At 50.9% G+C, this 20,300-nt stretch overlaps 8 protein-coding genes across 8 annotated transcripts; 5 read left to right on the top strand and 3 right to left on the bottom strand.

Annotated features, from left to right (window-relative positions):
* Positions 1 to 1,950: 1,950 nt before the first annotated feature.
* BKA67DRAFT_589435 (P-loop containing nucleoside triphosphate hydrolase protein) lies at positions 1,951 to 4,700 on the bottom strand (the record flags this gene model as incomplete). The annotated part of the gene is made up of 2 exons (XM_046104459.1): positions 1,951 to 4,358; positions 4,418 to 4,700. The coding sequence occupies 2 exons, from the start codon at positions 4,698 to 4,700 to the stop codon at positions 1,951 to 1,953; spliced, it is 2,691 nt and encodes an 896-aa protein (XP_045963498.1).
* Positions 4,701 to 4,979: 279 nt separating this feature from the next.
* On the top strand, positions 4,980 to 7,534 carry BKA67DRAFT_544261 (uncharacterized protein). The gene has a single exon (XM_046101252.1). It carries the CDS (start codon positions 5,185 to 5,187, stop codon positions 7,147 to 7,149), a length of 1,965 nt encoding a protein of 654 aa, XP_045963497.1. The 5' UTR covers positions 4,980 to 5,184; the 3' UTR covers positions 7,150 to 7,534.
* A 256-nt stretch (positions 7,535 to 7,790) lies between these two features.
* On the top strand, positions 7,791 to 8,675 carry BKA67DRAFT_509752 (NUDIX hydrolase domain-like protein; the record flags this gene model as incomplete). The annotated part of the gene is made up of 3 exons (XM_046097265.1): positions 7,791 to 7,983; positions 8,039 to 8,377; positions 8,443 to 8,675. 3 exons carry the CDS (start codon positions 7,791 to 7,793, stop codon positions 8,673 to 8,675), a joined length of 765 nt encoding a protein of 254 aa, XP_045963496.1.
* Positions 8,676 to 9,967: 1,292 nt separating this feature from the next.
* On the top strand, positions 9,968 to 11,927 carry BKA67DRAFT_11945 (uncharacterized protein). Its single transcript, XM_046094935.1, has 4 exons — positions 9,968 to 10,309; positions 10,409 to 10,792; positions 11,145 to 11,397; positions 11,580 to 11,927. Exons 2-4 carry the CDS (start codon positions 10,434 to 10,436, stop codon positions 11,817 to 11,819), a joined length of 852 nt encoding a protein of 283 aa, XP_045963495.1. The 5' UTR covers positions 9,968 to 10,309; positions 10,409 to 10,433; the 3' UTR covers positions 11,820 to 11,927.
* A 391-nt stretch (positions 11,928 to 12,318) lies between these two features.
* On the bottom strand, positions 12,319 to 14,401 carry BKA67DRAFT_529517 (mate-domain-containing protein; the record flags this gene model as incomplete). Its single annotated transcript, XM_046099080.1, has 3 exons — positions 12,319 to 12,980; positions 13,052 to 13,591; positions 13,651 to 14,401. The coding sequence occupies 3 exons, from the start codon at positions 14,399 to 14,401 to the stop codon at positions 12,319 to 12,321; spliced, it is 1,953 nt and encodes a 650-aa protein (XP_045963494.1).
* A 648-nt stretch (positions 14,402 to 15,049) lies between these two features.
* On the top strand, positions 15,050 to 16,187 carry BKA67DRAFT_11604 (uncharacterized protein). The gene is made up of 5 exons (XM_046094923.1): positions 15,050 to 15,412; positions 15,505 to 15,611; positions 15,681 to 15,860; positions 15,926 to 15,987; positions 16,037 to 16,187. Exons 1-5 carry the CDS (start codon positions 15,300 to 15,302, stop codon positions 16,118 to 16,120), a joined length of 546 nt encoding a protein of 181 aa, XP_045963493.1. The 5' UTR covers positions 15,050 to 15,299; the 3' UTR covers positions 16,121 to 16,187.
* A 67-nt stretch (positions 16,188 to 16,254) lies between these two features.
* Positions 16,255 to 18,387, bottom strand: BKA67DRAFT_652593 (uncharacterized protein; the record flags this gene model as incomplete). Its single annotated transcript, XM_046106194.1, has 3 exons — positions 16,255 to 17,042; positions 17,096 to 17,470; positions 17,526 to 18,387. 3 exons carry the CDS (start codon positions 18,385 to 18,387, stop codon positions 16,255 to 16,257), a joined length of 2,025 nt encoding a protein of 674 aa, XP_045963492.1.
* Positions 18,388 to 19,341: 954 nt separating this feature from the next.
* Positions 19,342 to 20,116, top strand: BKA67DRAFT_652592 (DnaJ domain-containing protein; the record flags this gene model as incomplete). The annotated part of the gene is made up of 2 exons (XM_046106193.1): positions 19,342 to 19,437; positions 19,523 to 20,116. The coding sequence occupies 2 exons, from the start codon at positions 19,342 to 19,344 to the stop codon at positions 20,114 to 20,116; spliced, it is 690 nt and encodes a 229-aa protein (XP_045963491.1).
* Positions 20,117 to 20,300: the final 184 nt, after the last annotated feature.

The raw sequence follows: 20,300 nt of genomic DNA, 5'->3' as shown, positions 1-20,300 counted from the left end.
AGTTGGTGGCGCCGAGGCTGCTGCGTCCCCATTCTATTTCTGCAGACTTCGATAGGCATTTTCGAGATGCCTTTTCTGTCGATCCGGTGTCTATAAATACATCGAGTCTCTCGACTTTGTAGAAAATCATATCATAGGTGGGGTGGTTTGACATGGTTGCGCTATGATAACCGATGTTGAGATTTAGGCTTCATCGTCAAGTTTTCTTGTTGCTCCGTAGATTTCTCTTCACCAACACGACAATGCTCTCAAAATATACTTTCCTTGTCTAGAAAGCCACACCGAAAGCAGGTAATTATGATGACCAATCTAGAGTAGACTATACCTACTATTAACAATGATTACTGCCCTAATATGACCTATTCTGTATCTCTTCCAGTTTATTTCCTCCACATATTCACCTTAGTATATGCTTCCAGCTATGTAGAGCGCAACCTCATTGAAGATACCAATCACTTTAGCTACCACAGTACCGTTGGGAGTATCGTATGTGTTGGATGCACCATTTCGGGTCGAAGGATATACATTGTAAAATTGTAATTTATGTACTCAATAATCATTTCACAATGTCTCGTCCGTCGCGATGTAATTATAAACGCCGTCGGCTAGCGGGGCTTCAAGAACCCATTTTATTCCGGTCATAGTGACAGCATCTAGCTGGTATAATCGACCCCTTATAACTTTCTGAGCCAGGTCTAAGTGAGTTCCAAAAATTAACAATCCGATTCTCGAACCAAGTAACTATTTTGACCATCTCAAATGATGTGAACGATGGTAGAGGTCATGTTGTTCCTGGGGGGCAGCAAGTTCGTTCGACTTCTGACAGTCGCGTCGAGTTCAGTATTTAAATCTATTACCGCTGTGAGGTTCGTGTAGGATGCATTACTAACTTTACATTTCCTAGAGTGCTAGCTGATTCCGGTTTAATATCGAGCGTCTCTAGAAATCTTCTTCGGTGACCTCACAAGAAAGTGAACCACCTATTCTCTATAGTCACAATCTAACCTACATGTGTCGCAAAGATATATTTCCCACTTCACTACAGCACGATGCTTATCTAACATCCCTCAAAAGTAGCAGCTCATAAGGCAAGTTCGCATGATTTTGTATTTAGTAGAGGTCGTTTTCATTCATCTGTGCGTGCTTCGTGTTTTCACTAAGTGTTTATAGAAGTCAATACAGTTTCTTGAGGTCTTCTCAAGCAGCCTTATGTCCAATATGAAATTACAAGCGGCAGATACAAACGTAGTCCTGTCATTTTAGAAACAAAGCCTCGTGTCAATTCCAAAGGTTCAGAGGAGTATTGACACCAACCGTATCCATACAAGCACTTTCACTCCCAAGAAATACACTTCATCAAATATGACATGGCGGCGACTCATCCGCCCACGAGCCCAACGGCGAATTACATTGACATACCGGCGGCGATCCTGTAAACAGCAGACTACCTAGAGGCCCAAGAAATGTGTTGCTGAGAATCCAAATAGGAAAATCCCAAGTCGTATAACAGATTGTTGTGGTCGATTGCGAAGAGCATTCCGCGTCATTGTCCAGATGAACCATCCGACGTGGATCTCGAGCACGCCGACAATCTCAGGGACGCTCCCATCATGTCTCCGGACCGGGTTACAGCCCGGGCTTTTGGCGTTTCATCGGTATTGGGTTTGCCCTATCCTATCGCGGTCGCATCATTCGGAGTGGGCTAGGTTAGTCGGTATATATCGATGATGCCGCTGCAGCAGTCAACGATTACTTGCTCATAAGTTGCAGTTGTGAGAACAAAAATTGAGCAACTATGAAATCTTAGTCTTCACAGGCCGGGGGTGTGCTGTTATGATTTTTCCAGCACATGCGGCCCTAGAGTGTGGTTGGGGTTTTTTTATCTGCAGCATAAAAAAAGCAGCTTTTCAAGTATGCTTTATATTTGTAGACTTGAAGTTTGCCTCTGCTCTACTTCTTCCTGCTGGGTCTAGCATTCTTCTCCATCTTTTGCTGTTTGATTTGTCGCGCCTTTCTTACGTCATGAACGCCCTTAAGCTCTCTTTTATCACCTGCACCATCTCTGAAGCGTCCAACTCTGTTCTCCTTAGCCTCATCAACCCGCTTCTTCCTTTCGTGGTAATCGTCCCTAAATTTATCGGCCTCCTTAGGCGCCTTGATCGCCTTGTGCTTGTATCTGAGACCACCAGTCTGACCTCCAGGACCGTTGGGCATGATCTTCTCCGCCTCGCCAACGCGTGGCATCCTCATGTGTTGCGCCTTCTTCCACTTGTCGAAACGGCCAGATTGGAAAGAAGCTGCGATCTTGGCGCCAGACTCGCCACGGATCATGCGTTTGCCCTTGCTTCCGTCCTCGTCGTTATCACGAGCCACATATCTCCGGCTCTTCTGGTCCCAGCGCATCTTCGACTTGGCTCCATCATCGGTCGTCAAGTCCATAGTAACATTTCGGGCGGATTCCACAAAATTGCCTCCCGAATGTACACCATAACCCCGTTCTTCAGCTGCGTTGATGGTACGGGGGGTATATGTCATGAAAATCTCTGAGTCTTGGAATGAATCCAAACCGGATTTGGATGATTTTTTGTCGTCTCCCACGGTGACTTCGAACTCCGAATCAGAGTCTTCATCGGCAAGGATAACTTCACCGTCCGGTTGAACGTCACCTTCCTCATCAAAAGCATCTTCAGCATCCTCCATTTCTGCATCTTCGTTCTTCCCTTTAACGGCCTTGTCCTTCTTGATCTGATTTCGAGGAGTGATATGCTTCCTCAGGTTCCGCATAACGATTGCTGCGGTTCCATCTGCTGCCTTGTTACCGTTTGCCAATTTGCTTTCGAAGATTGTCTCCGGCGGTCGGTAACCACTGATTCGGGCGAGCATCTCAGCCCTCGAGTTCTCCATAGCACCAGCATCTGCACCAAATACAGGATGTAGCTCGGACCATGCTTTTGAGGAAACCACCTCACGCGCACGCTTTGCGCTTTGGCTCGACGCCGAGTTCCTTGTTCTTAAATACAATTTCTCCGCCTTCTCCGAGACCTTTCGGAGCGTACTAATATCTACATCCTCAAATAGAACTTTGTTCAGCCATTCGACGTTGGGCTCGACCTTGCTTCGCATAGGCGCACCAACCACAACGTCGTCCGTAAATGTAGATGTCTCGCCTTCCCGTCCAAGGACAAGCTTCTTGCCAAGGAAAAGCTGTAGATCGATGAGGTATGGTGCATCGCTTTCTCTGACCAGTGAGTAACTCCATCCCTTCTGATCGTTACGTGCTGTACGACCAACTCTGTGGACGAATACCTTGGGTTGGGGGGGAAAGTCGTAGTTAATGACGTTGGCCAACATGGGCATATCAATACCTCTGGCAGCGACGTCAGTAACCACCAGGATATTTGATCGACCCATTCTGAAGTTCTCGACGTGCTCCAAACGCGCCGTCTGGTCCAGAGCACCGTATACGTAAGAGACAGCATAGCCAGCTTGGTTCAGCAGTGCTTGCAAATACTCAACATGGTGCTTGGTGGCTGTAAAGACAATCGTAGAGTGCTCAGTTGGTGTTCCCCTTCCGCTCTGTTCGGAGCCCCTTTTCCTCTTCCTTGACGCCTTTTCAGAGTCGGGCTCGTTACCCTCGGGCGAGCCATGAGGCATCTTGATGCAGTCTTGTAAAATGTGTAGAAGAGCACCCTCCTTTTCAGCGCCCTTGACGCTGAAGAAGGCGCTTTGGAGATTCGGCGATACTTTAGATTCTGCGTCCAATCTGACCAAGCTCGGGTCCTGCAGACCAGCTCGGGCGAACTCGACCAACGATGCCGGCAGTGTAGCCGAGAAAAGAAGAGTCTGCCTCGAGAAGGGCAGAGCGTGCAGAATCTCGGTCAATTGGGCGGCGAAACCCATTTCGAAAAGGCGGTCGGCCTCGTCAAAAACCACGTATTGAATGGACGACAGTTGCAGGTTCATCTCCATTTTCAAGTGTAGAAATCGACCTGGTGTAGCAATAATAATATCGGGGTTCGACGCGAGATCGCTGAATTGATCTTCCATACTGTCTCCTCCCACTACAAGAATAGACTTGAGATCTGTGCCTCGGCCGAATTCCTTGACAACCTTCATCGTCTGAAGGGCCAATTCACGGGACGGAGACAGAATCAGAGCTCTGGCACCAACGGTCGGACTGTGTGCCTTGAGGCGCTCGATCATGGGGATAACGAAGGCGGCAGTCTTTCCGGATCCTGTTCGGGCCATACCAACCACATCTTTCCGATCCATGATCAAGGGAATGGCCTTTCGCTGAATGGGCGTGGGTTGCTTGAAGCCCTTCTTCGTAATGGCTCTGAGCATATTCGCATTGAGACCTGGATGATTTGTTAGCCCTCGAGCCTCGCAGCCAAATTTGGTGCATTATACGACATACCCATGGCCTGGAAACCACCACCTTTCTTGACCGAGTTGCCCTTCACATTCGAGTTCTTTCTAAAAGCAGCGGCTTGCTTCAGCGCAATGAAGGCTGCGTCGCCGTCAGCGTCGTCGCCATCTCCATCGGCATCAAGGATGCCGCCGGCATCGAAGCCAAACCCGTCTTTCGCGTTGCCCTTGGGGAAGTTGTCGCTCGCATCGTCGGCACCGCTGGCGAAGAGTGAACCGGCGATATCGACTTCAGCCTCGGAAAGCGCTGGCGAAGCAGCGCGGCGAGGCATGATGATTCTCTGTGCCAGGTTGCGCGTTCGCAATCTATCAATCTGCCTTGTCACAGGAAGAAAAAATGTCGGTTGAGGTGAACTGCTTTCGGCTGGCCTGGCGCCAAAAATGAATGCTTTGCACTATCGGGACGTTCCTTCCCAGAACTTTTTTCCAATGTGGGGCTAGCGATGGCTATCGATTAGATACCTACGCTAGAGTACATGTGTACGTACATATAGTACATACGCTGGCGATACCTCCAGTAGTTACTGTAAGTTAACTATGTAAGTCCACTAATTCGGCCCCGCCAAACACATCTAAGACCCTTGTGCTTTAGCTTACCCGTCAGAGGTCCACTCGTCACCGACCGTGGACATACAGGCCTTCCATGGGAAATTTTCCATGAAGTCGATCAGTTCAGAGGTTATGAATTATTGAATTCCACGCAGCTATTGCAAACAACAGCTATTCGAACAGCTTCAACTTAAATCAAGGGGCAAAATGGGCAAATCGCGACGCAACAAAGGCACGGCCCAGAGGTCCGATCCTCTCGCCAAACCCGTCAAGCCACCCACGGACCCGGAGCTTGCTGCGCTGAGGGAGAAGAGTATTCTGCCCGTTCTTAAAGATCTACAGGCTTCAGAGCCAGTGTCTCGTACCGCCGCTGCAAAGGCTGTTGCAAATATCGTCCAGGATACCAAGTGCCGGAAACTGCTGCTCAGAGAGCAAGTCGTCCACATTATTCTCACCGAGACCTTGACCGACTCTAGCATTGAGAGCCGCGCAGCTGGATGGGAGATTTTGAAGCTTCTGACGCAGGAAGAAGAGGTCGACTTCTGCGTTCATCTATTCAGAGTCGATCTTCTCACGGCTATTGAGCATGCTGCCAAGAGAACCACAGCCTCTCTCAAGGGCTCAGATGCAGCTTTCGGTAAAGCTTCGAAAGCTGAGCAACAAGTTGGCTACGAGATTTGTGAATCTTTGGCCATAATCATAAATGCACTGGCTGAAGCCCAGGATGATATTCTTGAGGCCATTGTCCGCAATGAGCGCATTGTTGAGTTCCTGCTTACACTTGTATCAAGTAGTCTCATCAACAACGGTGCCAAAAACAGCGCCCTTTCATGCTTGATGACATTGACTGAGGACAACCGACAGTTCGTGGAGAGGATACTTGGCGATACTCAGAACAATGTGTTCAAGCATCTCATGTCCTTCAAAGGCGGGAATGACTTCAAGGCAGTCCTGGCCTGTGGTGTGCTACACAACATCTTCGTCGTCATGGAATGGGATGACTCGAATCCTGGCAGGGACAAGTCCAGTGATGCGTCTCTTGTGCCGACGCTAGCTAATGCCATTGAGTCTGCTCCTGCCTCCGCCAGCTCCGGAAAGCCTGCCAGTGACTCGAATCCCATCGAGGTTTTACAAGTGGCCCTAGAGGTTCTTGCATCGATCGGCACCGCTCTGCAAGATACTTTACAGCGAGGCAACAAGGCAGGAAATGATTTCAAAGGATTCGATGACCAAGACACTGCCATGGATGCTGATGGTGACGATGATGTATCAGACGATGATGCAGGGAAGGATGGCGACGAAATGGACGATGATGAGATGGAAGCCGATATGGATATGGTTACAGGCGCAGACGACCATCCAGATGAGGTTACTGGACTCGACGATCTGCCAACGCTGAAGTCACTCGTCCAGACGGCCATACCTACGATAATCAAAGTCGCGAAAAGCGCTAGTGGCAATGAAAAAGAGACACTCCTGATTCGTGGTCACGCATTTACAGCGCTCAACAACATCGCCTGGACAGTTTCCTGCATAGACTTCTCTGGCGGCAGCAACGCCCCAGTTTCAGCAGCCTGGACCCCTACAGCGCAGATGATTTGGAAAGAGACAATTTCGCATGTGCTTTCGAGCGACACGTCGGATGTGTCTTTGGCGACGATGGTGACGAGCTTGGCCTGGGCGCTCGCACGAACATTGCATGATAAGACGCCGCTCGGTGCTGAAGAGCCTAAAAAGTTTATGTCGCTTTACCATGCATCGACCGGCTTGCCCGCGGAAGTAGAAGATCCTTTCCAAGGACTTGGAGTCAAGTGTATTGGAGTGTTGGGGCAACTTGCTCTAGATCCTGCGCCATTGCAGCTCAACCGTGAAATCGGCGTGTTCCTGGTCACAGTTGTGGCCAAGCTGCCCGAAACGCCGGCAGCAGATACTGTTGAGGCATTGAACCAGCTGTTTGATATTTACGGGGATGAAAACCAGGCATGCGACAAAGAAGTTTTCTGGAAGGACAATTTTATCAAGTACTTGGAGGAAGTAGTCCCAAAGGTCAAGGCCATGGCGAAGAAAGTGGACAAGAGGAATTTCACAGAACTACGCATGCGCGCTGATGAAGCTTCGCTAAACTTGACCAGGTTTATCCAGTACAAACAGAAGAACAAACCATCGAATTAGGGTGTCTAGCTTCATGGCGAGGAAAAGGGGGGGATCGAATTTATACATGGTGGTCAGATGCGCCTGAATGGCAGGGAATATAGTCTGACCAGATAGATAAAAGAAGATTTTAAAAATTCAAACCTAACATAAAGATGCCTAACTCCGTTTGGTGTAAACATGGCTCTGGAAAGGAGACAACGGTACCACCTACAAATTGGCTGTCGTTGCATATGGATCTCCATCCCGAGGAACATGAATGAAGGCGAGATCAAAGAGGAGCACCCGGGTCGGGCCAGTGTGGTGGCTGACTGTCTGACTGTCAGACTGTCAGCTGTTCCGTTCCGTTGTGTAACCGCTAACTTACAGCAGACTAACCTGACTGTACTGTAGAACCAAAACCCCTGCCCGCGCCCCCTGCTGCCCTGCCCCTCCTGCTCCCCCCCATAGTCCTAGGCTAGTCAAGTAATTTCGGGGTCTCTCTGTAAAATTGCCCCTCCTGCACTATTGCGCCCTTACAACCGCCCAGGTGGGGGGTTTTGACCCCAATAATTTGCTGACGATTCTAAATACCTACATTGGCTCCTCGAGCACCCCCAGGTCTCCTTTCTTTCTTTTTCCCGGACAACTGCCTTGTACCCTTCTTCGAATAAACAGCCACCATGTCTACTACGACCACAGCCACCGAGACTGCTCCAATCTCCGCGGAGAACATCCTGCGCCTGTTCCCCGAGATCGATACCACCTCAGTGGCGCTTGAGGGGCACGATGAGGAGCAGATCAGACTGATGGACGAGGTCTGTATCGTCCTTGATGAGGATGACAAGCCCATTGGTACCGCCAGCAAGAAGCTATGTACGTTGCCATCAGTTCCCCAGCTCATGCGCCAATGCGACTGACCTAAACCCAGGCCACTTGATGACCAACATCGACAAGGGTCTCCTTCACCGCGCTTTTTCCGTCTTCCTCTTCGACGACCAGAACCGCCTGCTCCTCCAGCAGCGCGCCTCCGAGAAGATCACCTTCCCCGATATGTGGACCAACACTTGCTGCTCCCACCCATTGAGCATCCCAGGCGAGACCGGATCCGATCTACCTACCTCCGTCGAGGGCGTCAAGCGGGCCGCACAACGAAAACTCGACCATGAGCTGGGCATCAAGAAGGAGCAGGTCCCCTTTGATAACTTCCGCTTCCTCACCCGAATCCACTACAAGGCTCCCAGCGACGGGAAATGGGGCGAGCACGAGAGTATGTCATCTCCCCCCACCTTCGCTTATATGTCGTGGCCCCATCTTACCGTATCTTTCCTATAGTCGATTATATACTCTTCATCAAGGCCAACGTGGACCTTGACATCAACAAGAACGAGGCCCAGGCTACGGAATACGTCAGCCCCGAGGAGTTGAAAGACCGGTTCAATGACCCCAAGCTCAAGTTCACTCCCTGGTTCAAGCTCATCTGCGATACAATGCTGTTCGAGTGGTGGAAGCACCTTGACTCTGGTTTGGACAAGTATATGAATGAACAAGAGATTCGTCGCATGTAAGACGGAAGCACGAACACATGCACAGACACGGCGACAAAGCCGAACTGAAGAAGAAGAAGATGATGATGATGACGATGAAGAGGAAGAAGAAGCAGAAAAAGAAAAAAGAAAGCACCATGACGACAGAAGAAAAACAAGAGAAGCAATAATGACAGAAACATGAGTTATCATTGGTTGGTGGCAATGAGGGAAACTCACATTGTCTTAGATATCCGCTCTCCTTCCTCTATGGAGAGGCACCTGCTTTTTAAACAACGGAAGAACAGATACACACCATACTGCAGCTTTCCTCAATCAATCTCGTGTGAGAGTTTCTACAAAGTGTTGTCATCCCCGCATCGGCCCCCCGTCCAAGGAGAATAGGTCTAGGATGTCCGGTCTGGATGATCAACCTGCCACGGTCCCGAGTCAAAATAGCTGAGCATAAAGTTTGCTCATGAACCACCTCCATGGTGCCACAGTAGCAGGATTTGTCCACTTTTTCGCAGCACAAGAAGTGGCAAAACGACTCTAGCAAGTACGGACTGGGAGACGGATTGAGGCATTCATTCATCTGACAGCAGGGCTGTAACTGCATACAGGGATTCAAACCTTCTTTCACCTGCTCGCCTCACCTCAAGGCAATCCCGTTCAGAAGAGATAACGAACGATTGGTTGTTCTTGTCTTGATGGCGTCGGAAAGACAGCATATCATCGGCTCACCCCACTTTGGCTATCCACTAGCCGCTGTGGAATGCTAGGCGCATGACTTCCATGCAATCCGTTTGGAGCTATCATCGTCCTCTCACCGATCGCTCGGCCATCCAGACCATCGTCATTTCACTTCATGACTTCCAAGTAGCTCAGCCGACTACCAGTTTAATTTACGTACCTCTTAAACCAGCTCGCAGGTCTCGTGTTTGCTACGTCCCCAAGATTAAGTAATGTCTCGAAGCTTCGCTCTCCGATCGACGGCATTGTAAACCTGGGGCAGGACTGGTATCCCTGTTTGCCTTTTTACCATGTCTTACACTGCGTGCGGCTCTCCCCAGGTTGACGCCTGCTTATCCTGCACCTCATCCCACGCGCACGCTTGCCTTGTATTCATGGTACCATTGATCTACATGCTTTTGCCGTAATACCTTACGGACTCCCCGGTCCTACTTAAGTCTCGATTGCTCTTCGCCCTTTGTGCTTGAAACTACACTTAGTTGCTACGCTGAGGATTAGATTCGAGTATAGTCAGGACAAACATTGGACGATTGCTCTTGTCACCATCTAACAGCCCCATATATTTGGGTGTAGTTGCTTCAAGACGCTTTGCTCCTTGTTGCTAACCTGACCTCGCTCTTCCAGTTCATCTCCCAACACTATCCCATCTCAAGCCGTTCACCTGGTATCAATCACATAACTCCAGTCTTACTCTCCTCGTCTTCATACTCCCAAGAAGATCTTGTCACCCGTCTCCTCAGAACCTTTGACCCATTCGAAATCTACATTGATGTCTGTTGACCTACGAACAACCCTCTATTGCCTGCGTCATCCGGCGAGATTTATGCCCGTATCAAGGACTCAACTGTCTAAGGTCCACACGGGAGATTCCATCCAGAATATATCAAGTAGTAAAAGAAGTAGTAGTAGTAGTAGTAGAAATTGTCAGTTGGGTCCCAGCATCTACACTTACTTACTGCCCCACTCATTATACCTCTCCCTTGACATGGATTTGACTATACTGATACGAACATTGGATGCAGTCGATCAAGTTTGAATTAGCCCAGCATGGCGAATGTTCAGTCCGTTACCCTGACCACCAATAACGGTCCATGTAACGCCGCCATAGACCAAGCCCTAGCCGGGCTCGAACTCAAGAAGCAACGCTCTCTCCTGCCGGAGAAATGGAGCGATTACGTCCGCACTGTCAACCTCTCAGAGCATGTAGAGGTTGGCCGCTCCATCGCTCAGGCCTTCGCGACTGATGAGCTCGCTCATTACCTGCTTGATTCCGACGACATGATTGGGTTGTCGGACGAGGCTAGGTGGAAGCTTCATGTTGACATGATGAAATATATCGTCGCGGCTCACTGTATTAGCGGCCTTGTCACTACTATTGGACCGGACTACGAGGGGGTTGCCCTCTGGTAAGTTCGTCTTTTCAATCCCGATTTCCTCCTTTGGGTCATTGCATTTACACACAAGCACCCTATCATGGACAGTTGCCCTTTAACAACATCGGAGCATTGGATCTGATCAGAAACGGACCTACGTACCCTGGTTGATGCGCCGTTGTATTATATACAAAAGATCGATGAATTTTACTCTCCCCCTGAGGGGAGTAGCGCAAGTAAAATCGCTTTCTCGACCCGTTGAGCCCTCTTCCTTGTCTTTCAACATTTCTTCTTACACACTCTCACAGTGCAAAGGAAAACTAAGAAATCCCCATTCATAGCATCACCACTCTGACATTCCCACTAACATAAACCTGCCTGCTAGGGCTCCACCCGGCTCCAACACCGATGACTGGCTAACCGTCCTGCGTTCCGGGGCCTGGCGTCTATACTATCAGCTCACGGCCGGAGGCCGGTACCGCTACTTCACCGAGCTGCTGCCCCTTCTCCACCACACCATGCACGAGGTCATGGGCGAGCGCGACAACGACTGCTACTACCTCGTCTACATCGGTACCAAACCCAGCGGTCAACGCCGGGGCTACGCGCGGAAGCTGATCGAGGCCATGGCTCTCAAGGTATGATAATGAGGTCTCTTCCGTTGCTATATCTATATGTTCATATGCCCGTTTCTTCATTGGTCCCCTCAACCCCGATCGCCAAAGACTGATCCCCCCCCGGCCAATACATCATTTAATGAACAAGCACTCCCACTCAAAGAACCTTTTTACTGACGGGAGACCCCCAAACACGAAAAAAGGCCGATGCAGAGAACCGCGCCATGTACCTCGAGTCCAGCTCGGACAAGAACACGGCCTACTACCGCAAGTTCGGCTTCGAGCACAAGAAAGACATCCACCTCGGCGATCCGAACAGCAGCAACAGCAGCAGCAGCACCGGCAAGTCTGTCCGCCTGGCCATCATGGTCCGCGAGCCGCAGACCCTGAGCGGAAAGAACATCCCCATCAAGCTCGGGGCCGGGTTTAGGGGGCTGCAGTGACAACCTCCTCGCGTGTCGTCGGGTGATTGCTTGTCGCTCGAGGCTCAAGATTGCCGGCGGATAACGTTTCTTTTTCTGTTCTTTTTATGGGTCTTCGTTGACGAACCCCGAGGTAGGTTTGCTTGCCGATCTAGAAAAAAAGGATCGGCCGTGTGTGAGGTATGTCCCTGGTGTGTTACTGACGTCTCGATAGATTGATTGGCTTTCAACTTCTATGGTCGTCCTCATTCAACATGAGGAAGGGTGGAGAGCGGACGGCAGTTGCAACGAGTCATATTTTCATGAGTTTTGTTTATTATGTGGCGCCCAATTCATCGTTCTGTCTTAACTGTGTTTCTCGGAGCGGGCAAGGCATGTGGAGATTTTGGATATTCTTCCCCGAGAGACCTACAGCAGTCACTCTCTTCTCGCACATATCCAACTAGTTATCATACATTCGTTGACCCACCATCCGCCCTTCATCTTAGAAATAACGTGTAGTAGTGACCCAGGTCGGGGCTCAGCCTGCAGCGTTTCTGTGCTCCGCCTCCCTGACGGACTGTTCCCAATCGCTCGTGTAGATGTACCAGTACTCGACAGCGGCGACGAGGAACAAGCCCAATGTGACGCCAGCCCACAGACCCTCCAGCTTCCAGTCCAGCCCAAACGCCGTCCCGAACGAGATAGGCAGCGCGATGGCGTAGTATGCGAACAAGTTGGCATACCCACCGAAATGCTGCTTTCCAATACCGCGCAGGAGACCGTGCGCCATGGCTGCCATGGCATCGAAGATCTGCATCACCGCCACGAGGAACATCATCTGGGCCACGAGGTCGATGACTTCCTCGTCCGTGGTCAGCAGTTTCGGCAGCTCATATCTCAGGCTGGACAGGAGAATGACATTGAAGATGGCCACGCCGCCCGCGGCGAACACCGCAACCTTGGCGGAGGTCCTGGCGGCGTTGGCCAGCTTGGCGCCGATGAGGTTGGCGACACGGGTCGACGCGGCGATGGAGATGGGGAAGGGCAGCTGGAATGTCGTCGACGTCAGTGTCATGAGGATGGATTGCGCCGCCAGGTACTTGGTGCCGAACTGGCTGCTCGCGAGGGTCAGAACCTCGAATGCTAGCCATTCGGCTACAACCATGACCATTCCTGGAAGGGCAAGCTTCACCATGGGGCCTAAGGGCGAGATCATTAGCAGCACTCCTTCGATGGCAGAGATAGGGGTGCGGGGACCGAAAGAAACTCACCCCAATTCATGAGTGCTTTCTTGCTGAATCCTCCCCAGCACTGCGATCCATCAATGAACACAACATAGAGAAATAGAAGTAAAGGGATCAAGTTTTGCGAGACAGCCACTGCAATGGGGGCACCGATGAAACCCCAGCCAAAGTGCCATACAAATAGGTAGCTGATAAGAACATTGAAAGGTGCAGCTATGATCAGGACCCACGTCGTCGCTTGGAACAGACCCTGGGCGTTGACGAAGCGCTTTCCGCACTCTGTGCAGATAAAGCCGGGAACTCCAGCGAGCACTATCTTGAGGTAGACGCCGGCGAGCTCAGCGGCTTCTGGTTCCGGAACCAGACGAACCAGAATATCTCCGGCAAAAGACCACAGAATGGCGACCGGAACCAGGAGGGTGGCTAGGAAGTAGACCATCCTTTGCACTTGTAGTCCAACCAGTTGCTTATGGCCAGAGCCGTAGGCCTGTGAGCACAGTGTGTCTAGGCTCGTAGCGAGCCCTTGAAAGGGGGCATAGCAGGTGATGTTTGCCGTCATGGTAGCCACTGCCAGTTCTGGTTAGCAAACAGACAGCATTTGTAGAAGGGTGGTGGGTAGTACTCACAGCTGACGGCTCCCAACTCAACTGTACCAATACGCCCAACAGCAAATACACTCGCAATGCTGATACTATATTGCAACAGGAACGTCACGATTAAAGACCTAGAGTATTTGGCAATTGTCTGGGCTTCCCTCTGCCACGTCGTTTGGATCTTCCCAGACGCCACGGCGGCCTCCCACGTCTCGTTGAGGCGCTCATGCTCCAGAGCCCCCGACGTGCGACGATCTGGTAACAGGGGCGACTCCTCTGTCGGCATCTCTTCGTCGTCGAGCGGCTTGCGTACTTTCGTGCTAAACAATTTCTTGTAGACCCTGGTAGGGAGTCCCGGCCGCTTCTCGGGCACGTGCTTGGGAGGAAGAATATGGTTGTCCCTAAGCAGGCTGCGCTCCGCGGCTCGGGACTGCTTCTTCTCGACCCTGGTGACCACTGGGGCCTCCATTACTTCCGGCAGTACGCTGGGGCGGCGAGTGCCACCGAACGCGATGCCCTGCGGTTGGCGGTACAGTGTGGGACCTCCATGGTGGCCGCCGCCGTCGTGACCAGGATAAGATTCAGCGTCCGAGTCGTCAGAGTCAAAGGTAGTATCGACATTGATGTCCTCGTCGTCCTCATCAGAGCATTCCGCAACATCCCTTGCCACGATCTCTTGGGCCAGAGGAGAGCCCGGCATGAACGATGACGCCAGAGAAGTTGCCAGGTCGCCGATCCCGAGGAGGGAAGGCTTCCGTCCAGGGACATCTCTTGAGTTTGACATGATCTGCAACAATGTCTTGCCCTCCTCCTCTTCTAAGCTTGTTTTATTTTATTTTTTCTGTCCAACCAGCGAGTGCCCAGCCACATCAGTGAGCGAGATTGTTTGTTCTCGTATAAGCAAGTAAGCTAGCTCAGTAACCAGATGCTCTGGGGAAAAAAAAAACCTGATCGACAACACCTATACCCTTTTCCTGATCGGAATCACAGTGATAGCACAGCTGGTGTTTACTGGATGTTCTCACCGACGCCCTTTTTGTACTACACTACTTGGCGTCCTGACAATCAGTCAGTCATCAGCTCCGTCCAAATCTCTCGCTCCACCGACTCCACCAAGTCCACTAACCCCCCGCAGCCGCGGAAGCTAGGTGTTGATGCTAGACCAGGAAGCGATAAGACACGGTCCGGGCATTCGTACATAAGAAGAATAATGCCATTGACTCACCGTTCTGGATCTGTGCTTCTATCAGCAAAGCTGACATTGGTGGCCATGGGAATATAGTGCATTGTGTTTTCAACGAGGTGACCAAAAGAAAGGTCTGGATTGTCTGGAGCAGGGGTAAATGCAAATGCACTGCGGGATCGGCTCTGTACATACATAAATACTATGTATGCATGGAGGAGCAGCTTCGAGCTCGGTAATCCTACTACCCTAGTGGCCCTGGCGCAATTCTAGGCGCCGTTGTGCAAACGGGCGAGAGCTCCCGATTCGAATCGTAATGTCTTAAACGTAATCGATTCCAGGTGCAATGAACTCAAAATTTCAGATGCGGAACGCTAAGGATGTTCAATTGATCGGAACGAGAAATCGTACAACCCGACCGACTTGCTGTTGGGGTTTCTAAATCAAAAAGAGGGCAGCACCTTTTCTTTGTCTGCGAAATTCACCCCCTTGTGCCATCATGCAACAAGCAGAGCTGTTTGACGAGGAGGACTTCGGCGCTACGTCATGCTGCGCTCCGCTCCAACTATCGTACGCTCAGCTCAGGAAGCCCACTGAGGTAGAAGATCTGGTGTAAGTCTCGCATATGTTTGGCACTTCTGGCTTTGAGAAAGCCGACATTGGGCAGTATCAAATGGAGCGGCCTCTTTTAATCAATTGCATAGGTCAGATTGGCGGACGGAGAACGTCTTTTGGACATGGCCGTTCTTCGGCCCGCTGCTGTTCGAGAACAGAACCAGTGATGCGCGGGATCATTGCGCGAACGAACGTAGTACGTATCCCTATGAAGAGCTTCTCCGATCATACACTCCAAGTATACATCCTCATAGGGTATAAACAGCATTTCTATCTTTCCTTCGACTGTCAGTTTATATGGCCGTCGTTTCCGTCGCAATCGTCCTGTCGTTCCACCTGAAATCGCAACCTTCTAAATTAGAGCTACAAATGGCGCGGCCACTCGGGTTCATCTTCTGGTTGTTGTCACTCGCTTGCTTGATGGTCGGATTCTGCAACTACATGCGTATGTATCTTCCCGATATCCATTGTTTAGTTCATCTGCGGCTTTTGTAACTGAAGCTGGCCCAGAAACTGTCAATAAGTATAGCCGGAAAGTGGCAATAGTCCAATCAGGATGGAGAACACAATCAGTACGTGGTATGACAGTCCGTTGTGACTGCCAGGCTAATCAGATCATAGGTTATGTCAATGATAGCTTTGGCTATAGTCGGAACCTGTATCATTATGTTGGTTGTCGCGAAATTGCATGTCGATGTGCAATAATTTGAATAATATTGAATTTTCTCTTTTCATGGCCGGGAGAATTGTTAGGCCCCAGTCGCAAAAACTTGCTGGTACATAAAGCTGCTTGTTCCCCTCCCCCCTGAGATAAACCATTACTAAGGTTACTCTCAAGGCTAATCGTCCGTGCAAAACAGATCCTTTGCTGATGTAGCAACACGTTTGGTCTCAGTATCCGCTTTATTGCACCGTCCTACCTGAGTCTTGAAGGCAAGAGCAAACTTAGCGGCGAGTTCGTCTAGCCCTTGAAGATCCGTTTTGGTACCATCAAACGTGATCAATGGCAAGTTGCCAAATGCACGTAATGCGCCGGCTTCAAGTAGAGTCTGAAGAGACAACCCGGCGGACAGATTCGAGTCATGCGACGTCTTCAACTTCTTCATGACTTTCTCGATCTCCTCCTCACTGGCTTTGTCATCCAACTTCAGGGGTTCTTCCGTCTTGGCATATTCTTCAGGGATGTGGCTGAGATCAGTGTGAACTGTTACGAGACTTTTCGCTGTTTCTTCGCCAGGGTATAGAGTCCAATACCCACGTAGTCTTGATAGGCGCAAGGCATGTTCTAGCCAGGCCGGGTGTTGAGTACTGATCAGCTTCTTGGATAAAAGCGACGGAGTTGCGTCAGAGGTTTGTTGGACTTCAAGTGACCTCGAAACGAGATCATGGAGCTCCATCCATTTCTCGCCCATAAATAGCATGGCGCGACTAGTCGGTGCTTGCCACAGGAAAGAAGATGAGATGTCTTGTTCTGAACCTTTATTCTTAGAAAGCGGAGGCGACAATTGGTCTTCACCATTCAACTGCTTCAAGGGTTGTTCAAGACTGATACCAAATAGCCTGGCATCCCAATGCTGTACATGTGAAGCTTCAGAGTACCTGTACTCCAGCATCGTATATTTGAGGTCTAGAGAGCGTGTCAGTAAGGGCTAACGAGCCTGTTTCTAGGTAGCTACTGACAGTGGAAAAAGTCTGGTGCCAGTTCAACTTGAGGTGAGAGGACTAGGACATGAGACATGCTCGGATTTGCGGGCCAGAAGGATTCGAGGAACCGCGCTGAACTTTCCTCCTCAGTCAAACTTTGGCGTGAGATTCGATGTCTGATAGAGACATATTTTGCGCCCGTTGGGTTAGAAATATGCGCCGGTGGCCATTCAAATTCCTCCAATAATTGTTTCGTGGCAGGAGTTATGTCGCTGGGTAGCTCGATGGTCAGATGTGGAATTGAAGTAGCTGCGAAGTCTGCAGCGCTCAAAGACCTCAATAGTCTAATCAGCCCTCCGGATGAGCCTGGTATGGCCTGTATTAGTATGTCAATATGGTTCTTGTCCCACGCTGTCCAGAATAGTTAGCTTGTGTTCAAGTAATGCCGCCATGTGACTTTACATACCGCGCAACGAGCGGCTGTCGAGTTTGGTCATCCATAACAGGCTTTGTGATGAGTAAGGCAATTCTATTAGAGTGCTTCCCGTGGCCTTGGCATGTGCCGCGGCCGCTTTCGTGAAAAAATACTCCTCCCAACCAGATCCGTCTACGATGACAGCCTGTGGATGCATCCACATGAAAATGTGGTGGAATGCACGAAAGGCGGCATATTCCATGCGCTCGTCGGTCATGATGGCGGCATGCTCTGTTCGAGCATTATGAAATATGATTTGGCACGTCTCGTCGACCCCGTTTATGCTCTGTAGCTCTTCCATGTTGATGGGGCTGCGGCTCATGAGAGCGAAGTGTACATAATTCCTCGACTCTCGACCCATCTGGCAGGCAATGGGCAGTAGAATGGTCGCGCTCTTTAAACTCGAGGCTGTGAACAAGATGTTCTTGTTCAGAAGCATGCCGCCCCTGGTCCCGGCGATGGCATGCAAGGACGCCGCCAGGTCGAGGAACTTTGGCGGTCCATTGTATGTGGCTGTATTTTCGGCGTCGTCAGCAGTGCCAGAGGTCGGAGAACGTGTCGCATCGTGGGCTGCGGTGGCTCCAGGCTTCCTGGTGCCGCCATAGGCGGGTCGGCTTGTGTGCGCCGGTCCGAGGTCGGTTGGTATATTGTGTATAAACAAATAGACCAGGCCGATGACAAATAGTGCAATGGCAAGACGCTTCAGTGATCTTCGCTGTGGTCCTCGCTTGGGGTGCCAGCCCGGGCTCGGCAGACCAAGGTTAACGGCCGCGGGCTTGTGGTCATCGTCCTTCTTGCCCATTTCCTCGTCGCTGAGGAGGAAGCGCCGGGCTTTCCCCCATACAGCAGTCATTGCTCAGGACGAGCGCTGCTGAAAAAAGGCTCGATCCGTAGTCGGTTTGGCGAGTGATATCTGTTTTGACGTCATGTCATGTTGAACAGTTGCGCGACACTTGGTAACAAAAAGGTCACGCGAGTGTTGGCGCAGAAGACTCGAAATAGCCCAGTAAGAAGGTCGTGGCAGCGTGGGAGGTTTCTGGGCAATGCCGCTAAAGATAAGCTGAGCATGCGCTGCAGTAGAAAGCTTTAAGCTTTGAACTTTGGGCGATGATCTGAGCTAGACTAGACTCCTGTAGGCAATGCCTCAGCAGCACCCCCAAGACCCTGAATTGGCGCAGACCGCGGGCTGAAGAAGCAGTTCGTGATACAGATACGTGTCACCGTGCCGTAGAGAAGCACAGAGACAGCGCCATGAACAAGAAATTTGAGGAAATGTAGCATTTATCGAATTGGCCACCTGTACATATTACTAATATCGGCATGTCCAGCTCGGCAGCCTGAAGAAGTAGGTACCTGGAGCAATCATAACATGCCTGCTACAATATCCAAGTACTCCGGTAGTACTCAACCTAGTTACTTGATCCACCCGGAACATTGAACACACCGATCCCTGAGGCCTGAGACCTGAGCCCTGAGCCTGAGGATGAGACCAGAAGTTACCCTGTAAGTTAGTTACCTACTGTAGGGTTTAAAATGTTTACCGAGCACTTTACGGGTCCTTAGGACCTTATCGTAGCTTCCCCCGCGAACAGGGGACCAGGTCAAGGTCTCTGTAAAAAGTGCTTATCGCTGGGGCTGCATTAGCATTAGCATTAACTACCTGGCACCTCAAACGTAGCCGGCGCCCGCTCTTCTTCCAAGTTAAACCACCCGAGTTAAAGCAGTCCGACTTCCCATCCCAGCTCGACGCTTCTCCCTCCCTTTCACCTTTATCAATACCCCTCTGCTCTCACACCCGATCACCAACATGGCCGACGACATCCCGAAAGACCCCGAGAAGCTCGCAAAGGAGGACAAAGATGCCCTCGACTTCTTGGCATCTGAAGCCAAAGAGTTCGACAAGGTGAGCAATCGGCCCACAAACTTTACCTTTCCTATCTCTGTGAACTGTATTCGCTGACCGCGCTTGTTTTCTTGCTTTTTTCCAGGATGCCGAGATCGACCGCATCCTCAAAGCCTTCCGCCTCGACGCCTATGCCGTGCTAGACCTGCTCCCGGGCGTGCCCGAGTCCGACATCAAGATGGCCTACCGCAAGAAGTCGCTGCTGATCCATCCCGACAAGACCAAGAACCCCCAGGCCCCGGACGCCTTCGACCGCCTCAAGAAGGCCCAGACAGAGCTGATGGACGAGAAGCATCGTGCCCGCCTCGACGAGTCCATCGCCGACGCCCGCATGCTGCTCATCCGCGAGAACAAGTGGACCGTCGACTCCCCCGAGCTCAAGACCCCCGAGTTCCAGGTCCAGTGGCGGAGGAAGACGATAGAGGTCCTGGTCGACGATGAGCAGAGGCGGCGCAGACAGATGAAGGCGCAGATGCAAGAGGAAGGAAGAGAACAGAAGAAGCAGGATGAGGAGATTGACGAGCGGAAGCGCAAGAGGCAGCACGATCAGGATTGGGAGGCCACGAGAGATCAGAGAATTGATTCATGGAGGACGTTCGCAAAGGGCAAGGGTGGCGGTGCCAAGAGTGGTGGTGAAGGTGGCGCCAAGAAGAAGAAGAAGCTCAAGCCTATCGGCTAAGTCGAGCCTACCGGTCACAACACCATCAAGAGATCCTCGCGGTTGACATTGTATTCCGCAGCAGGGTCCGCGCGCAGTTGGTGTCCGAACATCACTTGGGAAACGACTATCTTCCACGAGTGTACAAGAAGCCGACGATGTGAGTTCATTTGATAGAACCTAATGCGTTTATGAACCTAACCCT

This window comes from Truncatella angustata (genome assembly GCF_020726525.1).
Source record: "Truncatella angustata strain MPI-SDFR-AT-0073 chromosome Unknown BKA67scaffold_1, whole genome shotgun sequence".
Taxonomy (NCBI): Eukaryota; Fungi; Ascomycota; class Sordariomycetes; order Amphisphaeriales; family Sporocadaceae; genus Truncatella; species Truncatella angustata.
The sequence above is the reverse complement of the archived record's forward strand: the minus strand, read 5'-3'. Positions and strand labels throughout refer to the sequence as shown.

Coding starts and splice junctions, on each gene's coding strand:
- BKA67DRAFT_11604 (XM_046094923.1), top strand. CDS start 15,300: ATGCAACAAGCAGAGCTGTTTGACGAGGAGGACTTCGGCGCTACGTCA. Junction 15,861..15,925: donor CGGATTCTGCAACTACATGC/GTATGTATCTTC, acceptor AAGCTGGCCCAG/AAACTGTCAATAAGTATAGC. Junction 15,988..16,036: donor CAGGATGGAGAACACAATCA/GTACGTGGTATG, acceptor ATCAGATCATAG/GTTATGTCAATGATAGCTTT.
- BKA67DRAFT_544261 (XM_046101252.1), top strand. CDS start 5,185: ATGGGCAAATCGCGACGCAACAAAGGCACGGCCCAGAGGTCCGATCCT.
- BKA67DRAFT_11945 (XM_046094935.1), top strand. CDS start 10,434: ATGGCGAATGTTCAGTCCGTTACCCTGACCACCAATAACGGTCCATGT. Junction 10,793..11,144: donor TACGAGGGGGTTGCCCTCTG/GTAAGTTCGTCT, acceptor CCTGCCTGCTAG/GGCTCCACCCGGCTCCAACA. Junction 11,398..11,579: donor TCGAGGCCATGGCTCTCAAG/GTATGATAATGA, acceptor ACACGAAAAAAG/GCCGATGCAGAGAACCGCGC.